The sequence below is a fragment of the Ovis aries genome, chromosome 18 (genome assembly GCF_016772045.2).
Source record: "Ovis aries strain OAR_USU_Benz2616 breed Rambouillet chromosome 18, ARS-UI_Ramb_v3.0, whole genome shotgun sequence".
NCBI lineage: Eukaryota > Metazoa > Chordata > Mammalia > Artiodactyla > Bovidae > Ovis > Ovis aries.
In genome coordinates, this window is record NC_056071.1 from 27,401,396 (window position 1) to 27,424,800 (window position 23,405).

The 23,405-nt window shown below is 43.7% G+C and overlaps 1 protein-coding gene across 1 annotated transcript in view; it reads right to left on the reverse strand.

Annotated features, from left to right (window-relative positions):
- CHRNA7 (cholinergic receptor nicotinic alpha 7 subunit) overlaps positions 1-23,405 on the reverse strand; it is a 160,891-nt gene that overhangs the window by 80,911 nt on the left and 56,575 nt on the right. Inside the window, exons 3-4 of the mRNA XM_042235173.1 lie at positions 10,409-10,453; positions 2,257-2,366 (exon numbers count right to left, since the gene is read on the reverse strand). Coding sequence (XP_042091107.1) covers positions 2,257-2,366; positions 10,409-10,453 — 155 coding nt within the window. The remainder of the gene's footprint in view (positions 1-2,256; positions 2,367-10,408; positions 10,454-23,405) is intronic.

Below are 23,405 nucleotides of genomic sequence, written 5' to 3' on the forward strand. Positions count from 1 at the left end.
ACGGCTGCATCTTTGTTCCTTGAAATTCAAGTATGTATAGAATTCTTGGAAACTCTTCATTAGTTAGAATGTCAGAAACGCCAAACATATACTGAGGTTTAAGATCTTAAAAGTAAGTCATAAGAACCATCACTTAAAACCTCAGTGTTAAAAATTCTACCATATTTATTTTTAATTTCAGATGAAAAAACTGTGTTGGGAACAGTGAAAAACATTATTGGCATTTCTTTTTAAAATGTCAAACCATCTTACTTAAAGCTGAGATTCTCATCCCCATGCCTTTGAGCACACAACTACCTTTACAGACTGTTCACTCTTTACTGAGTACCACACCAAGCATGCTATGTGTATCTGCAGTTCATTCTTCCAGACTGTGAGGTTGGCACTTACTTACCCTATTGGGCAAAGGAGGCATCTGAGACTTACAGACATAGTAAATATTATGGCGAAGATTTACACCCACTTAGTCCATCCAAACCCTTGTTCTTAAGCAGTCAACAGCAATATTGCTGTTATAGACTGAACTGTCTCCCCGTGAAAGTCATAGGCTGAACCCCTAACTAATTCACACACTCAAGTATCTCCAAGTGAAACTGCAGTTGGAAGCCGAATCTTTTTTTTAATATAAACTTATTTAATTGGAGGTTAATTACTTTACAATATTGTATTGGTTTGGCCATACATCAACATGAATCCGCCACAGGTATACACGTGTTCCCCATCCTGAACCCCCCTCTCTCCTGCCTCCCTGTACCATCTCTCTGGGTTGTCTCAGTGCACCAGCCCCAAGCATCCAGTATCATGCATTGAACCGAATCTCTAATGAGGTAAACCTAAGGTAAAATGAAGTCATCAGAGTGAACCCTAATTCAGCGTGACTAATGTTTTCACAAGCAAAGATGAGGACTCAGACACGCACACACAGGGAGAGCATGTAAGGACACGGGAGAAGATGGCCATCCACAAGCCACGGAGAGAGGCCCCGGGAGAAACCAATCTGCGGACCTGAGACCCCTGGGGCCTCCAGCCTCCAAGAGAAAATAAATTTCTGTTGTTTAAGTCACCCAGTTAGTGGTTATTTTTTTCTGGCAGCTCTGGGCAACTAATATAGCCCCTAGGAAACAGAGGGGCCAAGGGGCAGGCATGGGGACTCATGCGCTTCTACTCAACAGGGGACTGCTTTCGCTGACCTGAGACACCGCACAAAACTCGGCTGCTGGAACTCAGTGAAGGTACTGGAGGGTGGTGGCAAATCAGCAAAGGTAATCTTCTAGAGACAGGCCCAAGGATTCAAGTGAAATGTGATACCAGGAAGAAAGAAAGAGAATTCGAAGTGGGTATGAGACATAAAATCACTCAGCCTTCTGGAAGCAGTCCTTGAAGGACAAACCCATCAGCTGGTCCTGAGGGATGACTGTGCCCACAGGGAGCAGCTGACGGCAGCACTGTTTCCCTGAGTCACACAGATGCTGGGATTCCTCTTTTCCAAGTGGGACCAGAGACAGCAGCCGTCACTAGGAAATAGCTTTCATGAGTATGAAGCCAGTTATCACGTCTCTTATTGGAAAGAGAGGCTCTGAGTTCCCTTAGTTTACTATGTAGTTTAGCAAGAAATTTTGGTGCTTCAAGAAATTTAATCTGCTTGGATAGAAACCCACCTTCTGGACTTCCACTCCACAAATCAGATGGCCTTGGCTGACTGACAAACCCTTCCCTTCCTGACCTCAGGAGACGGACTATTAGGAGATGACGACTGCCCTTCTCCCATCAGGTACAGGCTTCCGAGTGCGGCTAGAGATGAGTCTCCTGTGCTCAGCCGCCCCGCAGTGCCCTCAGTGCACAACGGCAGAGCATTAAATGAGGACCTGAGTCCAGACAGTGGACTCCAGCCATGTATCCTGTTGACCTGCAATTTCTCTTGCTGTGACTGTAACTGCTGTCATTCAGAGGCAAACTTATGACTACATGCAAAAATGTCTCAGTGCCAATATGCACACAAGTACCTACAAATCTGTAATGCACAGTCCTGTGGACACAACCATTGAGGGCAGCGTGTCGGATGCTGCAGGCCTGCGTGCTGGGACAGAGAATGCCAGACACAGGACAGAGCTGCTTCCCACAAAGCCTCATGGGAATCCATAATCCCAAATTATAGATAAAGTACCCAGAATTTCTATAAAGTACTCAAATATGCTTGACTGTTAAAACACATCCAAGAATAAACTCATTTCTTTCCCTTTTGTCCACTGAGCTTACCTGTTGTAGAGGAGAATGTCTGGCTTCCAGATCTGGCCGTCTGGGAAACGAACAGTCTTCACGCCTGGATACTCGGATGCATTCCACTGTAAATAGTGATCTGTCCAAGTCTGACAAACACAGACGGCAGCATTAGCAGCACTTTGCTTTCTTGCCTGCTAATATATCTTATGAGAGATTATTAGATAAGTTCAAAACCAAAAAGAGTTCCAGACACTCATTTACATAATTGAGTTGCTATCTGTAAAATATATGGAAACTGGGAATTAAATAATCCCTTACTAAATGACCATGAATAGCGTAAAAATCACATTTAAGATCCTGCTGTCACCATGACCATAGTCAGAGGGTAGCATTAAAGTTAATTCCAGTCCACTGCATGCCCCCAAGCCCTTCTCTCCTGTAGCAGATGGATTTTTTTTCCTAGCCAAATGAACACTGTTTCGCTTTCAAAGTTTTGGGACACTTTGGACAAATAAATTCATTATTTCAGTTAGAATAAGAACTAGATTGGAAAAATGTCGAAGATTTATTTCCATAAAACAACTTCATGCAGCTGCAGGGGTACCTCTTAGAAATGTCTAAGGGCCTATATTTGGATTTGAATTATTATTTTCAGGTAGGAATACTGCTTCTGACACCACAACTCAAAAATGCAAACATGGGCATTGGTACTAAAACAATGAATCAGGACACAGGGTACAGAGTAAGACTCAGGAAATATTTATAAGCACATGAACATGAGTGTGTCTTTCTGGGGCTAAACCTGAAATTGGTTCTTGAGGGATCTTTGTAAGAGGAAGGTCCATTGCTGGAGTTCTCTGTCCCTGGACCAGGCACCCCAGAGCTACCTGAGGTCCACTGGCTTTGTAAAGACTGCTCAGGTAGGACCCCACCTGCACTGCTGGGCAACCAGCAGCACCCAGCCAGGACTGCAAGGCTGCCAGGTTTGGACTTACCAGCGCCTACAAGTGTGCATTATCAGAGCAGATGCCATAAAGGCCTCCATCCTGTATTCAGTCCCCCTAGGGCTACCTGCTCTGAGTGCAAACTTTCTCACATTTAAAAAAGTATGTGATGCAACACCCCAAGCTGGCCCAGGGGCAATTCCTCATAATTAATCATTATTTCTGCAGCATAACATGCATATTTATCCTGAAAGTAAATGCCTCGATTGCATATCAATTTGTTTGATTTTAGACCTGATCAGTTTGATGTAAAGTCATAAAAACAAAAACAAACAAACAAAAACCCTGTCATGTTCAGAGCTGCCGAGATTTGAGAACTGCCGCCAAGGGGTTGTGGGTCTAGAGCTACTGAAACTGGCAATAGCAGTCAAAGGGCATGCCCCAGAGATGCCACCATCCTCTGGAAAGGGCAGACAAGCATCCCAGTTTGTCAGAGAAGACGGAATATGCAGGTAAGTGTCAGCATTTCTCTACTTTCAATACTTCGGCCACCGCGTGCAAAGAACTGACTGATTGAAAAAGACCCTGATGCTGAGGAAGATTGAAGGCAGGAGGAGAAGGGGACATGAGCTGGTTGAATGACATCACCAACTCGATGGACATGAGTTTGAGCAAGCTCTGGGAGTTAGTGATGAACAGGAAAGTCTGGTGTGCTGCAGTCCATGGGGTTGCAAAGAGTCAGACAAGCGTGAGCAACTGAACTGAACTAACTGATCAGCATTTCAGAGTCATAGACCATGAAAAGGAGGATATATTAATACTTAAATTGTTGAAGTATCCCTGGTAACTCAGTGGTAACGAATCCACCTTCAATGCAGGAGATGTGGGTTTGACCCCTGGATTGGGAAGATCCCCTAGAGAAGGAAATGGTGACCCTTGCCTGGGGAGATCTCATGGACATAGGAGCCTGGCAGGCTATAGTCCATGGGGCTGCAGAAGAGTAAGACACGAACTAAACAACATGTTCAGTATCACTGGGGGCATGTACGATGGTGACCCACCTGGCCGATGTTTCTAAATTAGAAGTGTGTGGCTGGGGGCGGACAGGACAGCACAGCACAGCACCCAGAAAGAGCCAATCTCGTTCAAGTGATTTTACAGGAAGGCCACACTGTTTGCTCCAGCGGCTCCAGCTCTGCCCCCTTTGCTCAGTGCTCCCTTCTTTTCTCTCCCATATTCTGGGCATAAGCCCTTCTATGCCCAACACCTGTGCTTTCCTGACCATGTTCTCATATCCGAATGCTCCTCTGGGTCGGCAGCTGATTAGCAGAGTCTGGTATTCATCTTCCGCACTACCCTGCTCAGGGCCCCAGGACTCCCAGAACTGCCCAGGAAGTAGGTGTGGCAGATAGATGCCCATCTACTCTGCCTACTGATAGGATGGCCACAGCAAGAGGAGAAGCAGCGAAGAGGGAGCGCTTTGTTGGTCAAACACAAACCTCTATTAAACCCTCTATTAAGGGTACCAGGCCTGAGCTGCAGGGAGCCTCCCTGGCAATTCCTCACCCCTCCCATCTCCGCTACCCATGCTCCTACTTAGCCGCATGTGCCCCGGGACGTGTATCTCAGCCAGCCTGCTTGCTCAGTGTCTGCTATGTGTACCATGCTCACCAGAACACTGGGATGCCAGCATGACTATTCTTATTTACAAGAGAAAACTGGGGCCTGGAGAAGTGAAAACTTTTTGGTTGGTCACTGGGGACTCAGAACTTATTTGACTTCAAGCTGGGTGACACCCAGGCTCTACTGTGGTTGGTTCTTTCCCACTAATCTGTCTGCACAGGCAAATTCTTCACCCCCAACCAGGTGGGCTGCTCTTCTAGGGGTCTCCCTTAGTCTAAAGCCAAGTTTGGTCTCTATCATCCTCTCAACAGAAACAGAAGGCCACTGGGAGCTTTAGGATCAAACAGAGGTTGGTTTGTACCTAAGGCTCCAGCAGAGAAGAGCTGTGTCAGCTCTAGCAGGTAAACCATCCTCTCTGAGCTGCATTTTGCTCGTATGCAGCACCTCATCAGGCACTATAAGGATGCAATGAGATCAAGTGTCGAAGTCAGTCAGTCACATGGCCTTGGGAGGCGTGTGATAAATGAGTGATAAATGATGACTCTGAGAGGAAAAGGGATCTTCCCTTTCACAATATCCCAGAGGACATGAGAGCTGTAACAACTGAGCTTCAGCCAAAGGTGGAGAGAGCAAAGGCCAGCTCAGTGTCAGGAGTTGGAGCAGGAACCTCAGTGCAGCATTGTCCTGGGTTTTCATGACGATTTCATAAGAGTGGATGTGGAAAAGGGCCCATAAACAAGCAGGGGGTAGGGTTCTATCCTCCAAACTACTCATTGCCCACGGATCACAGAGCCTTGAGGCCAGAGGTGCTGAGCAAAATCTGTGTATAGACAGGAGCTCGCACGGCTCCCACACGCAGGCACCTGGAAACAGGCATGAACCTAGAAGTGCCAACCCTCCCAGAGAAAACAGGGAAGCCCATCTTTCATATTATATTATATGATATTATATATCAGATTATACACAATAATAAATTTTAAACAAAGATAAAGGTTTCTCTTGAGTTCCAGGAGCTGTTCAAAGAAAGTACTGACTGTGAGGCAGGGAATGGGAGTGTCTGAATGTGAACTCAGCTGGACAGAAGTGTGGATCACTCGGCCCCCGTCTGTAGTTGGTATCTCAAATGGGGGCAGTCTATGGGAATGAGCCCTTACCTGAAGGATCAAACGCTAACTCAGAATAGAACCAAGCTGTTGGTGTCAGGAAACATCTCACACACACATGCTCTGAACATTCTTCCGTCAACTGTTCTGATCTCAGAGGAAGAGAGTGGGTCTCCTTCTTTTCTTCTGTCCCAAAACTTTCTTTTCTCAGTGGACATAGGTTTTGCTTAATGGTGGGTTGCTCTTACGGCCCTAAGCAAGCCACTGACCTCTCATCTATAAGCAACATATGCAGCATTTCTATTTTGATAAAGAATGCAGAAATGAAGAAGGTAATAAGCATTTCAGAAATAAATATGGTTTAGAATCTAATATTCTATGATGCTATTAATTCCATAATTAGCATTAGGAGGTGGAAAATAAGCAGAAGGATGGGAAATCTGAAACCAGAAGAATGATCAAAATGTCAAAAATTCACAATTAAAGAAGATAGTTGTTTTTGTTTTTAAAGCAAGTTCTTTTTTTTAAGTCTCCAAATGGCTCAAACATCTCTTTAGAAACTGAAATGGCTTCTGTCAGTTCTTCTCATAGATCAAATCAGATTATGTCTGACAGGACTCCCCAAATGATAAAACTAATATGCAGAAAAAATACACTAGCTGCTTCCTCCTAGGAATATAAAGAAGTAAACAGAGAGATCAAACACTTTCTCTTCCTTCAGGTTCTCTAAAAACTGTAAATTCCTACAAATCAAGGGCAGGTCAGAGAAAGGAAAACACAATCAACAAACTATACGTCAAAGAGAATTTTTTCTGCCTCTTCTCTTTGAAGGTATAGAAAACCCATCATTTGTAGGATGTTGACCTCAGAGTTTAAATATCTAGAGAAAAGATTACGTGGACTCAGTTTTTCAGAACAGGAATTCAGCAACATGAAATAAGGGAGAGTAAAACCAACTGCTGAGAGCAATCTCCTGGGCCCTCTGTCCCTTCCTGTCCAGGCTGCTGCCCTCCCTCCCTGGGGACTCTGGCCTTGGCCCTCTCCAGCATGGAGCCTCACTTCTCCTCTGTCCCTATTACCCAGGCTGGGCAGGCCAGGCTAGTCACCAGTTTGGGAAACACAAAGAGCAGGAATCAATCTGGTTATCTTATCAATGGCTCTGGGGCAGCTTCCAAGGCCTGTGCAGGTGACGTCTGAGTTCCCCAGGTCCATGCTGAGGCCACACTAGGAATACCAAGGCTTTCCAGATGGAAACAGAGTAGGCAGAAGTTTTGATTAGATAACTGTTCAGGTCTGTTCTAAATCCAAGATTCTTGTGATTCCTTAAAATTCAGCTGGGAGCTATTACTACAGCTGCTCCGTGAGCTACAGGTGCCAGATAAAATATGCCACCCAGTTGTATAAGGACATACATTACAAAGGTGCCCAGCCTGGAAAGAAGTATTAATTACTGAGCTCACACCTAGAAACACTCAGGCTCCCATCACCACATACATAGAGTCCTTGCCTTTCCTCCTGTTCCTTTGATTTCTGTACTGCCAACTCCACGGTCTACACAGCCAGCCTGCCTCCTGCCAATTCTCTAGGTAGGTACTTGGTCTTCATATCTGAACCATCTTTAGAGTGTAAATTACACAGCCAGATTGGAAATGGTTTGCAAGTAGAAACTGGTTCTCATCCTTTTCTGGGCCCCCTTCGCATGGCCTCGCAATGCTTTTCCACAAGGCAGGTGCTTGAAAAGATTAGTTGAAAAGGTACATGAGATAAAAAGGTGAGTTTTAAAACAAATGAAGCTGCAGATGTTTCCGCAAATGCAAGTCTTAATTAGAAATATGCTGTGCTTGAAAGAAATTTTGAGGCCTCTGCTGACATCCTCCAAAGCAAGGATGTCTATTTATGGAGCACCTGAACTCAAGGCAGTAAGTAATAATCCAGTTATGTTTTTTCCTGGAAACCAACATTCGTTTTAAAAAAAAAGCCAAATCACATTCATTGCTGAAGACAAATCACTTACTGAGGACTAAGAAACAGAGGCTCAAAGAACATGATCTGACATGTCAGGAGCAAATTCAGTGTGTCTCTCCTTCCAGGAGAAAAATGTCCACATCAGCTCTGCACTTTAGAGGGCATGGGAAATGGACGGTTTTATGTCAAGAAGAAAGCATTCGCATTATGCCCCAGAATTCCCGGAGCTATATGACAGTCTTGATTGCATGGGATAGGGATGGGGGCTGCAGGTCTGAAGGCATTACTGGCAATTCACTGTCAGATACACTTTTAGGATTTGTGCACTGCATTGTATGCAAATACTTTTACCTTGAAAGAAAGAAAAAAAAAAACACCTCTGGACTCTGAGATCTCTGTGAAATATATGGGTGAAAGGACACCACTGCCCACTCCTCTACTTTTGAGCTGAATTTAAAAATAAACTTGATGAATAGAAGGTCAGATACAGGCTAAAGCAAGTATAGCAAAAGTAATTATAGAATCCAGGAGGTAAGTATATGGGTGCTCACTCTAAATTCAACTTCTTGGTATAATTGAAAATTCTCATAAAAAAGAATTGGGGAAAAATATTACTCATAATATGTAGTAACCTGGGTGGGGTTAGTGATTTGCTCACACACAGCCTGAAGAAGGAAATGGCAACCCACTCCAGTATTCTTGCCGAAAATTCTATGGACAGAGGAGCCTGGCGGGCTACAGTCCATGAAGTTGCAAAGAGTCAGACACGATTGAGCACGCTTGCACACACAGCCAGATGAAGGTGAGTTTAAGTGAAAATGCAAAGGGAGAGAACGAGGACAGTTGGGGTGGGAGGGCACTGCTCAGGGGAATGTTGCTGTAAAGGTGAAAGAAAACCAGGGAATCACTAGGTGACTTCATGGGGACAGAAGGCAGTATGCGTGCATGCTAAGTCACTTCAGTTGTGTCCGACTCTGTGCGGCCCTATGGACAGGCTCCTCAGTCCGTGGGACTCTCCAGGCAAGAATACTGGAGTGGGTTGCCATGACCTCCTCCAGGGGATCTTCCTGACCCAGGGAGCAAACCCATGTCTCTTTCGTCTCTTGCATTGATGGGCAAGTTCTTTACCATTAGCGCTACCTGGGAAGCCCTAGAGGGCAGTATATTTGTATACCGACAGTGACACAGACGCTATTATGATGCCTGAGGCAACAGGGGCAGTTGTGAAAGCCCTGCTCTCAGCAGGTGCCAGGAAACAGGACCACATCCCTGAGGAAGGGTTGGCTTCCATGGGAGAACAGACCCTGTGCCCTTGGCAAAAGGAAGGAAGCTGGAGTTGGAGGGCACAGGTGTGCAGGTGGGATCCACGCACTGAGGCAAGTTGCTTTAAATCCTTCAGGGAAGACCACCAAACTCTATTATTTGGGGCATATAATCTGTAAGAAGTTCAAGGAGAAGAGTAATGCTGCTATCACAAACTGCCCTTCATTCTGAACTGTACATGTTACTACTTCTATTTTTAAAAGTTATAGAATTGATCGTGAAATCTGTATGTCTCAATTTTAGCAATAAAAACTAGTCATCTATGAATGTATTAATGAATTTAAAACAAAGCCCCATCTTTGGTAGAGATATAGATTTCCAATTTTTTGTTTAATAATTATTAAAATTTATAATTAGTTTTACCTTGATGAATTATGTACCAATAATCACTATAATCCTAAATCAATCAAGAAGAAAAATTCTTAACATTTTTCTGAAGGAATAATTTTTATGTAAATATTTACACTGGAGAGAACCAAGTCAGAATCATTAATAAAAAGACTTTCAAGGATAAAATTCTGTGTAGAAAAGAAAGGTAAGAGTAGAGAGAAAAAGGGACTATGTAATATACCCACCAGGTAAAGAAGGGCATGTTTGTATATGTTTTTTGCTTAATAATAGGCCTGTCAAATTATATGGAATTTAAATAGATTCAATTTAAAGTAGAGACTGACAGTTTTCTTTTAAAATGTTTATATTTACAATTGGATGGAAGTGACATATTTTGTAGTTAATTAATCTAGGTTAGAACTTTAGATAGCAAGGTAAAAAAATCCATGAATGAAAAAATTCAGCATCTCGAAATTCTTGCAGAGATCACTAGAGCAGGAAGTGTGAAGGCTTCTGGCTTGGGCATTGCTCCGCCATATTAAGACATGCACGGCTAGAGGCAGGGGGAGCTGGGCAGGCACTCTGGAGCTCTGGGGATCAGTTATGGTACAAGCTATGGACATTCACATGCAGACCTGCAACTTACGACTTATGTGCCTGTTTCTGCTTTTGAAACGTCCCCAAGTCACCCTGTTATGAAGCAGGAGCGTGCACTGAGCCTTGCAGGATGTAGTGCAGGACATGCAAAGGTAGGGTGGTCTCCTTTGCTGTTGGCAAATGTGGAGGCCGGCAGGACAGTCCTGGATACTCTGAGGGACCTTGCCTGCAATTCCAGCTCAGGCATCTCGGATGTAAGAGCAGGAAGCCCCATGGGCGAGGACCACCACTGTTGCAACTTACCATTTGTAGCCAAATGTTGGTGGTTAACACTTGGTTCTTCTCATCCTTTAAGGGAAAAAATAAAAAGAGTCAAAGATATGGTTTATACAGTTTACCTAAGAGGAAATGATACCATTATTCATGCACCAGTCTGATGGTTGGGACGGCTAGTGCGTGTAGAAATTAGAATTCACCAAGCACTTCCAAATATACTCCAGCATTTCCCTGGAGTGAAGCTTTTCTATTTACACATTAATTACAGAGCTCTTACACAAGAGAGAAAAGTAGAGAGAAGGAAATGAAAACCCTGCAACCCCACCATCCAGAGATGATATCTGCTAACGGTTTAACTTGTTTTTACTTACACTTTTTAAAATCACTTGTATACTTAAAAAAAATGAGACTGGGTGCAAATTTCAGTCGCCAATACAGTATACTAACACATATATATGGAATTTAGGAAGATGGCAATGACGATCCTGTGAAAAAGACACAGATGGGTATAACGGACTTTTGGACTCAGAGGGAGAGGGAGAGGGTGGGATGATTTGGGAGAATGGCATTCTAACATGTATACTATCATGTAAGAATTGAATCGCCAGTCTATGTCTGACGCAGGATACAGCATGCTTGGGGCTGGTGCATGGGGATGACCCAGAGAGATGTTATGGGGAGGGAGGTGGGAGGGGGGTTCATGTTTGGGAATGCATGTAAGAATTAAAGATTTTAAAATTTAAAAAATAAAAAACTAAAAAATAAATAAATAAATAAATAAATAAAGTCAAGTTTATTACAAGAATGGATAGAGTTTTAAGCAAACTGAAATATGTTAGGCTTCCCTCCCCCGGGAAAGGGAGCCCTCCTGTGACAGCTGCTGCCCCTGCGCTAACAATGCTGTGTGGGCCCCATTTCTTCCGAGGTCTGCCTACCTTTTCTTCCATCCTTCATCAACCAGGCAGCACACCAGACCCTTAACACACACAGGCAAGGTAAATCCTATCCAGGTGAGCAAACTAAGGGTCAGAAAGGTGAGGTGACTTTATGAAGGAAACATTCACACCTGGCTGTGGGTCAAGAGCCCTCTTTCCACATTTCCAACCTGGGTGTGGGCTCCAGAAGGGTGCCGAGTCTGCATTCTGTCCAGGGAGTGTGAGGCAGCGTATGAACAGTGGCTTCATCCTCGCATTGGGCACCCAAAGAAGATGCTAGCCAACTTTAGGCCCTCCCAACTCGGATGCAACCAGCTTTTTTTTGTTGTTTTTATCATGGCTGGCAAGGCCCAAAAGCGGCTAGCAAAGCCAGGGTGGGCACGGAGAAAAATGAGCAAGTTTCCTGCAGCTGTTCTACTAAGAATGCTGTTGTTCAGTATTTCGTGTTCAATTCCCACTGAAAAAGACTCCACAAACTAGCAATTTCACCCCCTCCAGAAGAAAGTGCTTATTAATGTTGAGATGCCCTGAGGCTGAGACCATGAGCTCCTTCAACAGGAACTACCTGGCCTGGTTCCCTGGTAGCATTCACATAAACAGACCCAGTGGCAGAAAGAACACCATCTGCTGGGGAGTGGTCACAGGGCAGGGATGCAAGTGAGAAATGAATGCTGCTTCTCATTAAAATACAAATGTGTTGAACATGTAAGGAGCTGGCAGAGATTCTTGGACACATCAATGTCCTTGCCCCAGCAGCTCGCCCTGGGCACCTCTGAGAGATGACAGTCGGGGTAGGAAGGTAAATCTTGTAGAAGGGATCAGGCTGCCTGGAGAAAGACAGGGGACCAAGTCCCAGGGACCTCAGGCCAGGGGCTGTGTCCAGAAGTTGCCAGTCTGGTCACAAGAAAAATATATCCCCCTTTTGCAAAATAACACCTGCCAGGGGCTTGGGTAGAAAAATCTGCGGAGCTAACCTCCCTCTGTGCAGAGTGAACAGCCCCTGACAACGCCATGCATCCGCACTGCACGAGGGCTCCGGTTCCAGTCTGATCCCAGTGCTACTGAAAGAGCTGATAAACTCTTTCAGGACATATGTCCCTTGCCTCAACTTATTAAGGAATTGTTTTTAATAGACTTAAAATTAGCCAGTGTTCCATTCAGGTGGCTTCTTTCTCTTAATTGCATCCATGTCTTTATCTTCTGAGAGAAAGGCTTCTGTGGTTTGGGAGCTCAATTACGACCAATCTAATTAAAAGCCTTTCTTCTTTCCAACACGCCAGCTGAAACCTCATTAGAGGGAAACGGGATTTCTGTGGTGTGCGGTGGCATGGGACTGAGCAAGCGTTTCAAACTGTAATCAATGCAGAGCAGCAGCCAGCCTCCAACAGAGGGAGCAGCAATGCAGGTTGGGGGCCTCCACGGAGACCCAGGAAAAGCCTGCAGGACCAGAAGAGAGGCTCCTGTCTGTGTTCCCAAGGTAGGCCCCACCTCCTCCCACCCCAGGCCACCCACTGGCTGAGACTCAGCTCTCTCATTCTGCACAGTGACATCTCCTTCCCACCCCCATGTGAAGCATGTCCTTTCCCCTCCAAAGACTGAATGCTTGCATCACCCCCAAATCTCCTATGTTGAAACCTACCTCCCATTGGGATGGTATTAGGAGGTGGGGTCTTTGGAATGTGTTTAGGTCATGGGGGTGTGTTCACTCTCAGAACCAAGACTGTTGTCCTTATTAAAGGGACCTCAAAGAGCTCCCTCACTGCTTCTGCCATGTGAAGACCCGGCAAGGAGACAGCCATCTATGAACCAGGAAGTAGGCTCTCACCAGACATCGGAGCTGTAGGTGTCTTGATCTTGGATTCCTCAGCCTCCAGAATTGTGAGAAATAAATGTGTGTCACTAAGCCACTGAGTGGTACACTGGTTACAGCAGCCAAGCTGACGGAAGAAAGGGCCCTCACAGTCTGACCTCTGCTCAGTTCCAGAACAGCTCTCTGCCCTCCTCCAGCTGCACTGCTAAAAGAATCCAGTCTCAGGTCCTTAGGGCAGCACACAGCCCCTTCAATAAGCCACAGTCCAGCCAAGTGTTCATTTATTCACCCATGCGACAAAATCATTGTGAAGCACTTCCTGTTTTGGGCATTATGCCAGCCTGACACGCACCACGGTGAACTGAACAGACATGGTCCCTGAGCTCACAGAATATAAAATCCGGGTGGAGGGTGGGATAATATAATTTGACAATGACACACCTGTAATTACCAACAGTGACAAGTCACGGAGGACAGGAAGCGGGCACCTTCAGAAAGGATGACAGGGAGACAAACATCATCAGAGGATTGAAGATGGGGTCCTGAGAATGAGATGTGACCTTTACTCCCTATGACTCTGCAACACCAAAGCCACGGCCCCTCACACCCACCGTATGCACCTTCCTCCTTCCAAGACCTCGCTCCCCCTCAACTCCCAGGGGCCTTTCCTGCTGCACACCCTCCTCCTTCCTCTTTCGCAAGCCCAGGGGCTCCAAGAAGGAAGCTGCAGCCTGGGCAGACCTGTGGCCTCAGGCACCAGGGAGGCAGAGTGCAATTCAGCCCAAAGAGGAACCTTCCTGCCAGTGGTCCAGCTGCATCAGAAGGGACTTAGCTCTACTTTCTGTTTCTTCCCACAAGGATAACGAGTTATCTGAACATCATTTCATGTAAAATAAATCTATGTTACATAAAAAAAGAGAGACCTGGCAACCAGTTTCCAGTTGTGAGTACAGAAGATGGCCACCCTCCCAGTCTACCCTGGGCTGGCCTCCAAAGGCACAGCCAGGTAACCAGGACCTGCAAGGTCCTCTCCCACCCAGTGCCCCATCACACCTTCGCAGCCTTGTCCTCATCACCCACAGCCCTGACTCCCTATGGAGTCGGGAGCGAAGCTTCTCCTCTCTTACCTCGTCCTCCTCCACTGACACAGAAGCTGCCAGCCTCCCGTGCTGCCCTCACATTTGTCTGAAATCAGGCATTGGCAAATGAAGCTGAACTCAGTGGTCATGCCCCACACAGGCTGCAATCACAGGGGTCCAACACTGGGACTCTTGGTGGGGGGAGGGGTGAGAAGGGAGTTTCCAAACCCTGACCCCAGAACCAGGCCCAGGGGATTTGACAAACAGGCAGGTACAACCCCCTGGGGCTGTATATTGTCACCCTCCCTATTTAACTTCTATGCAGAGTACATCATGCAAAATGTTGGCCTGGATGAAGCTCAAGCTGGAATCAAGATTGCCAGGAAAAATATCAATAAACTCAGATATGCAGATGACACCACCCTTACAGCAGAAAGCAAAGAGGAACTAAAGAACCTCTTGATGAAGGTGAAAATGAGAGTGAAAAAACAGGCTTAGGGTAGTATACTCATTTTCACTATATTGATTCTTCCAATCCACGAACATGGTATATTTCTCCATCTATTAGTGTCCTTTTTGATTTCTTTCATCAGTGTTTTATAGTTTTCTATATATAGGTCTTTAGTTTCTTTAGGTAGATATATTCCTAAGTATTTTATTCTTTTCATTGCAATGGTGAATGGAATTGTTTCCATAATTTCTTTTTCTACTTTCTCATTATTAGTGTATAGGAATGTAAGGGATTTCTGTGTGTTGATTTTATATCCTGCAACCTTACTATATTCATTGATTAGCTCTAGTAATTTTCTGGTGGAGTCTTTAGGGTTTTCTATGCAGAGGATCATGTCATCTGCAAACAATGAGAGTTTTACTTCTTCTTTTCCAATTTGGATTCCTCTTATTTCTTTTTCTGCTCTGATTGCTGTGGCCAAAACTTCCAGAACTATGTTGAATAGTAGCAGTGAAAGTGGGCACCCTTGTCTTGTTCCTGACTTTAGGGGAAATGCTTTCAATTTTTCACCATTGAGGATAATGTTTGCTGTGGGTTTGTCATATATAGCTTTTATTATGTGAGGTATGCAATCCCTATCAAGCTACCAGCGATATTTTTCACAGAGCTAGAATATATCTACCTAAAGAAACTAAAGACCTATATATAGAAAACTATAAAACACTGATGAAAGAAATCAAAAAGGACACTAATAGATGGAGAAATATACCATGTTCGTGGATCGGAAGAATCAATATAGTGAAAATGAGTATACTACCCTAAGCCTGTTTTTTCACTCTCATTTTCACCTTCATCAAGAGGTTCTTTAGTTCCTCTTTGCTTTCTGCTGTAAGGGTGGTGTCATCTGCATATCTGAGTTTATTGATATTTTTCCTGGCAATCTTGATTCCAGCTTGAGCTTCATCCAGGCCAGCATTTTGCATGATGTACTCTGCATAGAAGTTAAATAGGGAGGGTGACAATATACAAATAATTTCAAGATTTGTATGGAAATACAAAAAAACCTCAAATATCCAAAGCAATCTTGAGAAAGAAGAATGGAACTGGAGGAATCAACTTGCCTGACTTCAGGCTCCACTACAAAGCCACAGTCATCAAGACAATATGGTATTGGCACAAAGACAGAAATATAGATCAATGGAACAAAATAGAAAGCCCAGAGATAAATCCACACACATATGGACACCTTATCTTTGACAAAGGAGGCAAGAATATACAATGGAGTAAAGACAATCTCTTTAACAAGTGGTGCTGGGAAAACTGGTCAACCACTTGTAAAAGAATGAAACTAGATCACTTTCTAACACCGCACACAAAAATAAACTCAAAATGGATTAAAGATTTAAATGTAAGACCAGAAACTATAAAACTCCTAGAGGAGAACATAGGCAAAACACTCTCCGACATAAATCAAAGCAGGATCCTCTATGATCCACCTCCCAGAATTCTGGAAATAAAAGCAAAAATAAACAAATGGGATCTAATTAAAATTAAAAGCTTCTGCACAACAAAGGAAAATATAAGCAAGGTGAAAAGACAGCTTTCTGAATGGGAGAAAATAATAGCAAATGAAACAACTGACAAACAACTAATCTCAAAAATATACAAGCAACTTATGCAACTCAATTCCAGAAAAATAAATGACCTAATTAAAAAATGGGCCAAAGAACTAAATAGACATTTCTCCAAAGAAGACATACGGATGGCTAACAAACACATGAAAAGATGCGCAACATCACTTATTATCAGAGAAATGCAAATCAAAACCACAATGAGGTACCACTTCACACCAGTCAGAATGGCTGCGATCCAAAAATCTGCAAGCAATAAATGCTGGAGAGGGTGTGGAGAAAAGGGAACCCTCCTACACTGTTGGTGGGAATGCAAACTAGTATAGCCACTACAGAAAACAGTGTGGAGATTCCTTAAAAAATTGCAAATAGAACTGCCATATGACCCAGCAATCCTACTGCTGGGCATACACACTGAGGAAACCAGAAGTGAAAGAGACACATGTACCCCAATGTTCATTGCAGCACTGTTTATAATAGCCAGGACATGGAAACAACCTAGATGTCCATCAGCAGATGAATGGATAAGAAAGCTGTGCTACATATACACAATGGAGTACTACTCAGCCATTAAAAAGAATACATTTGAATCAGTTCTGATGAGATGGATAAAACTGGAGCCGATTATACAGAGTGAAGTAAGCCAGAAAGAAAAACACCAATACAGTATACTAACACATATATATGGAATTTAGAAAGATGGCAATGATGACCCTGTATGCAAGACAGCCAAAAAGACACGGATGTGTATAGCGGACTTTTGGACTCGGAGAGGGAGAGGGTGGGATGATTTGGGAGAATGGCATTGAAACATGTATACTATCATGTAACAATCGAATCACCAGTCTATGTCTGATGCAGGATACAGCATGCTTGGTGTTGGTGTACGGGGATGACCCAGAGGGATGTTGTGGGGAGGAAGGTGGGAGGGGGGGTTCATATTTGGGATCGCATGTACACCCGTGGTGGATTCATGTCAATGTATGGCAAAACCAATACAGTATTGTAAAGTAAAATAAAGTAAAAATAAAAATTAAAAAAAAGAAAAAAAAACAGGCTTAAAACTCAACATTCAAAAAACAAAGATCATAGCATCTGGCCCCATCACTTCATGGCAAATAGACGGGGAAACAATGACAGACTTTTTTTTCTTGGGCTCCAGAATCACTGCAGATGGTGACTGCAGCCATGAAATTCAGACGCTTGCTCCTTGGAAGAAAAGCTATGACCACCTCAGTTCAGTTGCACAGTTGTGTCCGACTCTTTGTGACCCTATGGACCGCAGCACACCAGGTTTCCCTGTCCATCACCAATTCCTGGAGTTTACTCAAACTCATGTACATTGAGTCAGTGATGCCATCCAACCATCTCATCATCTGTCATCCCCTTCTCCTCCCTTCAGTCTTTCCCAGCATCAGGGTCTTTTCAAATGAGTCAGTTCTTCACATCAGGTGGGCAAAGTATTGGAGTTTCAGCTTCAGCATCAGCCCTACCAATAAATAATCAGGATTGATTTCCTTTAGAATGGACTGGTTGGATCTCCTTGCAGTCCAAGGGACTCTCAAGAGTCTTCTCCAATACCACAGCTCAAAAGCATCAGTTCTTTGGCACTCAGCTTTCTTTATAGTTCAACTCTCACATCCATACATGACTACTGGAAAAACCATAGCTTTGACTAGATGGACCTTTGTAGGCAAAGTAATGTCTCTGCTTTTTAATATGCTGTCTAGGTTGGTTACAACTTTTCTTCCAAGGAGCAAGCATCTTTTAATTTCATGGCTGCAGCCCTCATCTGCAGTTATTTTGGAGTCCGCAAAATAAAGTCTGACCAACATAGACAGCATATTAAAAAGCAGAGACATTACTTTGCCAACAAAGGTCTATCTAGTCAAGGCTATGGTATTTTCATATGTGGGAGTTGGACCATAAAAAAGGCTGAGTGCCAAAGAATTGATGCCTTTGAACTGTGGTATTGTATAAGATTCTTGAGAGTCTCTTGGAATGCAAGGAGATCAAACAGAGGATGAGATGGTTGGATGGCATCAGCAACTCAATGGACATGAGTTTGAGCAAATTCCGGGAGATGGTGAAGGACAGAGAATCCTGGCGTGCTGCAGTCCACAGGGTTGCAAAGAATCGGACATGACTGAGTGACTGAAGAACAACAATGACCTTCTGGGAGCAAGCAGCACAGGATCCAGGCACGGGTTCCAGGGACTCCAGACCCTCAGCAACCATCTGTCCATTATGATCCTGACCCAACCAGGCTGGCTTGCACAGAGGGCAGAGCCCACAGCGGCTGTTGAGAAACCTCCTGGGCTCCAATCAGCTCCTCTCATTAAGCATTCACTGTCCATGATTTCCAGAGAAGGCAATGGCAACCCACTCCAGTTCTCTTGCTTGGAAAATCCCATGGATGGAGGAGACTGGTAGGCTGCAGTCCATGGGGTCGCTAAGAGTTGGGCACGACTAAGCGACTTCACTTTCACTTTTCATTTTCATGCATTGGAGAAGGAAATGGCAACCCACTCCAGTATTCTTGCCTGGACAATCCCAGGGACAGAGGAGCCTAGTGGGCTGCTGTCTATGGGGTTGCATAGAGTTGGACACGACTGAAGCGACTTAGCAGCAGCAGCAGCAGTCCACGATTTCAGTGTTCACTCCTGGGAAATGGGGAGACAGCAGCTGTCCCCACAACCTCCCAGTGTGGGAGGGATGAGGGCATTGTCACATAGGCTGTGACATGTGACTCAACTCCAGTACATCCCCATGTGTGGCTCTCACTCTCTTTCTTACATACAAACACACACACACACACACACACACACACACACACACACAGCTCCCCCACAAGATCCATGCTCCTTCCTGACCCTGGGATCTCACAGGAGGACACAGGACCCCTGGCTGCCATGGAACCACAAAGATCAGTACACAAAGCACTCCCAAAACCAATCTCTCCTTTGCTTTTCAGTCTGAGCACCTCAAAATAGTATTTAGTCTCAAAAAAGAAGGAAACCCTGCTCTTTCCAACAGTGTGATGAACCTAGAGGACATGATGTTAAATGAAAGAAACCAGACACAGAAAGACAGATTGTATGATTCCGCTTATATAAGAAATCTAATCTAACCCATAGAAGCATGGAGCAGAATGGTGGCTGCCAGAGACCAGACTTGGGGGAAAGAGAATAGGTCTCTGTCCAAGGGTGCAAAGTTTCAGTCTGTAAGATGAACAAGTCACAGAGACCCCCCAGTGAGGCACAGAGTCTATAACTAATAATGCTGTAAGGTAGTCTTAAACATTTGCTAAGAGGGTAGACAGTATGTTAGGTATTCTTATCATAGAAATAATAATTCTAACAGTAAGTTTTAAAAGATGGTAGGAAGAAACTTTGGGAGGCGATGGCTATGTTTATGTCATAGATCGTGGTGAGAGTTTCACGGGTGTATGCTTATCTGCAAACACATCAAACTGTATGCATCAAGTATGTACAGCTTTTGGTATGTCAATCATATCTCAATAAAGGGATTTTTAAAGTACACTTTATACTTTTTAAAAATCAATCTCTTGGAATAATCACATGGCGGCTTTAGAGCACGACCACTCTGATGATGTCTCCTGTGCCATCCTGCACTCCTACAGCAATTATTCTTCAGGAAGTTACAGGGTGACACTATTCAACTTTATTTTGAAGAGCTTCTAACACTTTCTCTTTGCCTTTGTGTAGATGCTGAGGGAAAAAACAGGTAATAATAGATCTGTGGCTCAATTCTTGTTTGCAGAGAAAGTTGCTGGATAACATAAAGCCTTACTTTTGTAGTCCTCTGTAGTTTATAAAAAGGGTCACTTCTCTTATCTAATTTAATCTTTACACCAGCTATGTTTCTGTCCTGTTTTTAACAGAAAAATAAATTGAGAGGCTGTGATTTTCCCTGAGTCAGCAAGATATTAGGTTGAGAAAAGATTCATATCCAGAATAGGAAATAAATGCCTACGTATCAGTAAGAAAAAGGCACACAATCAGAAAATTCTGTCCAACAGAAAGAAAGGGCAAAAGATGAACAAGCCCATGATTTTCATCACAGAGGACGCCAGTAAATGTCATCTGAAAAGAACACAGCTAAACTCGAGTCCGCAGTCTTCTGAATGTCATACACACACACACTTTTTTTTTTTTTTAAACTCATTACAGTCTTAGGAAATAGACAAAGTCAGTGCTATTATTATTCTCATCTAATAATGGGAACTAGAGGAAGAGTTCCCAAATTTAACTAAATACATCACTGTTCTGTTTGAGTGTTTTGCAGTGAGCCTGTATCACCCTTATAATCAAGAGGGAGGGATATATAAAGATATCAACTGTGAAACCAAACAAGCCCATGGCCCTAGGTTTCACAGCTCATGCAGAAGCTGAGACCCAGTCCCTTCCCTGTTTAGCTCAACACCTGTGTTTCAGCCACCAGGCAACTCTGCTCCCAACGTTCTTCCTAACAAGAAACACTTTCATGATGGTCACAGTAGATGGTTCCCTTTGATTTCTATACATCACAGAAGCTCTCAAAGTATACACTGGGAACTTCTGAGTTTCTGAGATGCTCTCAGAGGATTAGTGAAGCCACAATTTTTCACAACCATCAGAAGTTATTAGCCTGTTTCACCCTCATTTCCTCATGAGCAGTTGGTAGAGCTCTGCAGAGCCACGTGACCTACGATACAGCAGACTGACCGCAGAAGCAGACCAGAAATCCAGTCTTCTGTAAAGCTGGGCCTTCAGGAGATTTGCAAAAAATATGAAACGCCACCCTTCTCACTAAATGTGTTTTGCTTGAGAATATAGTTATTTTTCTTAAAATATTAGTTATGATTACAAGGTACAGGTTTATGATAGTTTTAAATCGATTCATGGACTTGCACATGTTTTCTTAGGTTTTATTTCAAATGTGGCAATAAATATGGATAAATATAACACATGTAAAAAAAAAAAAGAAATGGGAAGGGAGAGAATTTGCAATAACTTTTATGAAAGTAGAGGGGTCCTGAAGCTCAGAAGTTTGAAAGTCACTGGTACAGGCTTGGTGTTCTTAATACATCCTGGTTCTTGGACCCAGGGACCTGGCCCCATCTCAGTGCTCCTTTGCAGGTTGTCCAAGGTCTGTATCTTGGGGTACAGAGTGAAAGGCCTGACCTAGCCTCCCCAGGGAGGGATGAGGGATTCAGGAGCACACTTTTAACTAGGACTAAAAGACATTCTTTCTGCTACTATTAGAGGAACAACCTCCCAGTCTCCCCCAAAGGACTCAAATCTAGACGAATGAAGCCTAAGATACGGAGAAGGAGGGCAGAACCAGAAAAGAAGCTCCATCTTGAGTCAGCAGAGCTGGAAAGTGAGGAAGGGGTGGAGGGGCTGGGGGATTATGGATCCAGGGGAGAGAAGGGGAAAGAGGCAGACTCTGGTCACTAGAACCCTTGTGTGGAACTTTCAGGAAGGGAAGGAAAAGAGATGATATATATAAAAGAAGGCAGGAGCTAGAAGTGAAAGCAGTAATATTTTCTTGTTGTTGTTGTTATTATTTGACATATATATTTCCACAAGCAATGTAGATTAATTGGCTTAATAAATTAAGAAAAAGTAAAAATCACATAAAAGGAAAGAATAATACAGAATTTATACCATTATACTACAGAAAATTAAAAATTATGAGTAAACATACCCTCGTAAGGCATGGGCAAGATAAAAAAATAATTTGGAATGACAGATTCACAAATATAGTTTGGAAGTGAATGAATCAATGAATACACAAATAATTTAAAATAGGAAATGCAACAAAGAAAAGGAAAACAGATGAACACAAAAAATACAATGTATAATCTGGAAAAAAGCCTAATTAAGACAAGTATGCTTCCTTTGAGTTCTTTCTACTATGTAACTCAATAAAACCTTGGATCAAATTAAACACGACTTCAAAGATGAGACTATAACAGATCTGAATGAAATAAAAGGGAGACTGAAGAGCTAAACAAATAAGCTTAGAGCCAAAACAACACGGTTACATGGCTACTAAATTAGAACCAGGAAGGAACAAAACAGACTCAGCTGAAAATTGAGTTAATGGCGTGAAAGCAAGGCATGAGATAACCACAGTGTGTGCAGAGGAAAAACACAGAGATTAATTAGGAAAGAGAACACAGAGGTGCCAAAAGGAAGACACAACTTGAGCTGAAATGGAGAACATGCATGTGGGAAGCAGAAAGTGTATCGGGACCATATACAGGAGACAAAATTCTGGTTCTAGCAAAACAGCCAAATCCATGACCTGAACATTGTCCTGCTACCAAACACCTAGAGATGTGGGAGGAAATTACAGAAATATTCTCTTAAATGTAAACGGAAACAAAAAAGGAGAGAAATCTTCAAAAACAAAAAATCCAACAGGGAACCGAAAATGATACCGTTAGTGCATAAGCTGGTGTAGGGAGAGTGGCAGCCAGTTATGGTCACAGAGTTTGAACAAAGCCTCTGTGGGACTGAATGCTAAACTCCCACTCCATAGGTGAGGGGAGCTAACCCCATACCCATCCATCCAGCCATGAGACACAAGGACCTTAGAGAGCCCACTGCCAGAAGGGAACACAGGCAAGTCTGTCTCAGCCTGGGCTGACAGTGGAGGAAAAAACGCAGCACTTAGGGCTTCCCTGGTAGCTCAGCTGGTAAAGAATCCATCTGCGATGCAGGAGACCCTGGTTTGATTCCTGGGTTGGGAAGATCCCCTGGGGAAGTAAAAGGCTACCCACTCCAGTATTCTTGGGCTTCCCTGGTGGCTCAACTGGTAAAGAATCCGACTGCAACGTGGGAGACCTGGATTTGATCCCTGGATTGGGAAGATCCCCTGAAGAAGGGAACGGCTACCCACTCCAGTATTCTGACCTTGAGAATTCCAAGGACTAGTCTATGGAGTTCCAAAGAGTTGGGCATGACTGACCAACTTTCACTTTCATTTTTAAATAATTCCTCAGAAAGTGTAGGTCTTCATTCGGATGGAGAATTCAAATATAAACAATCCACAAGGCCTGGGGACTCTGCAAACTAAGAAAGTAGCATAAAATCTATTCCACAGCA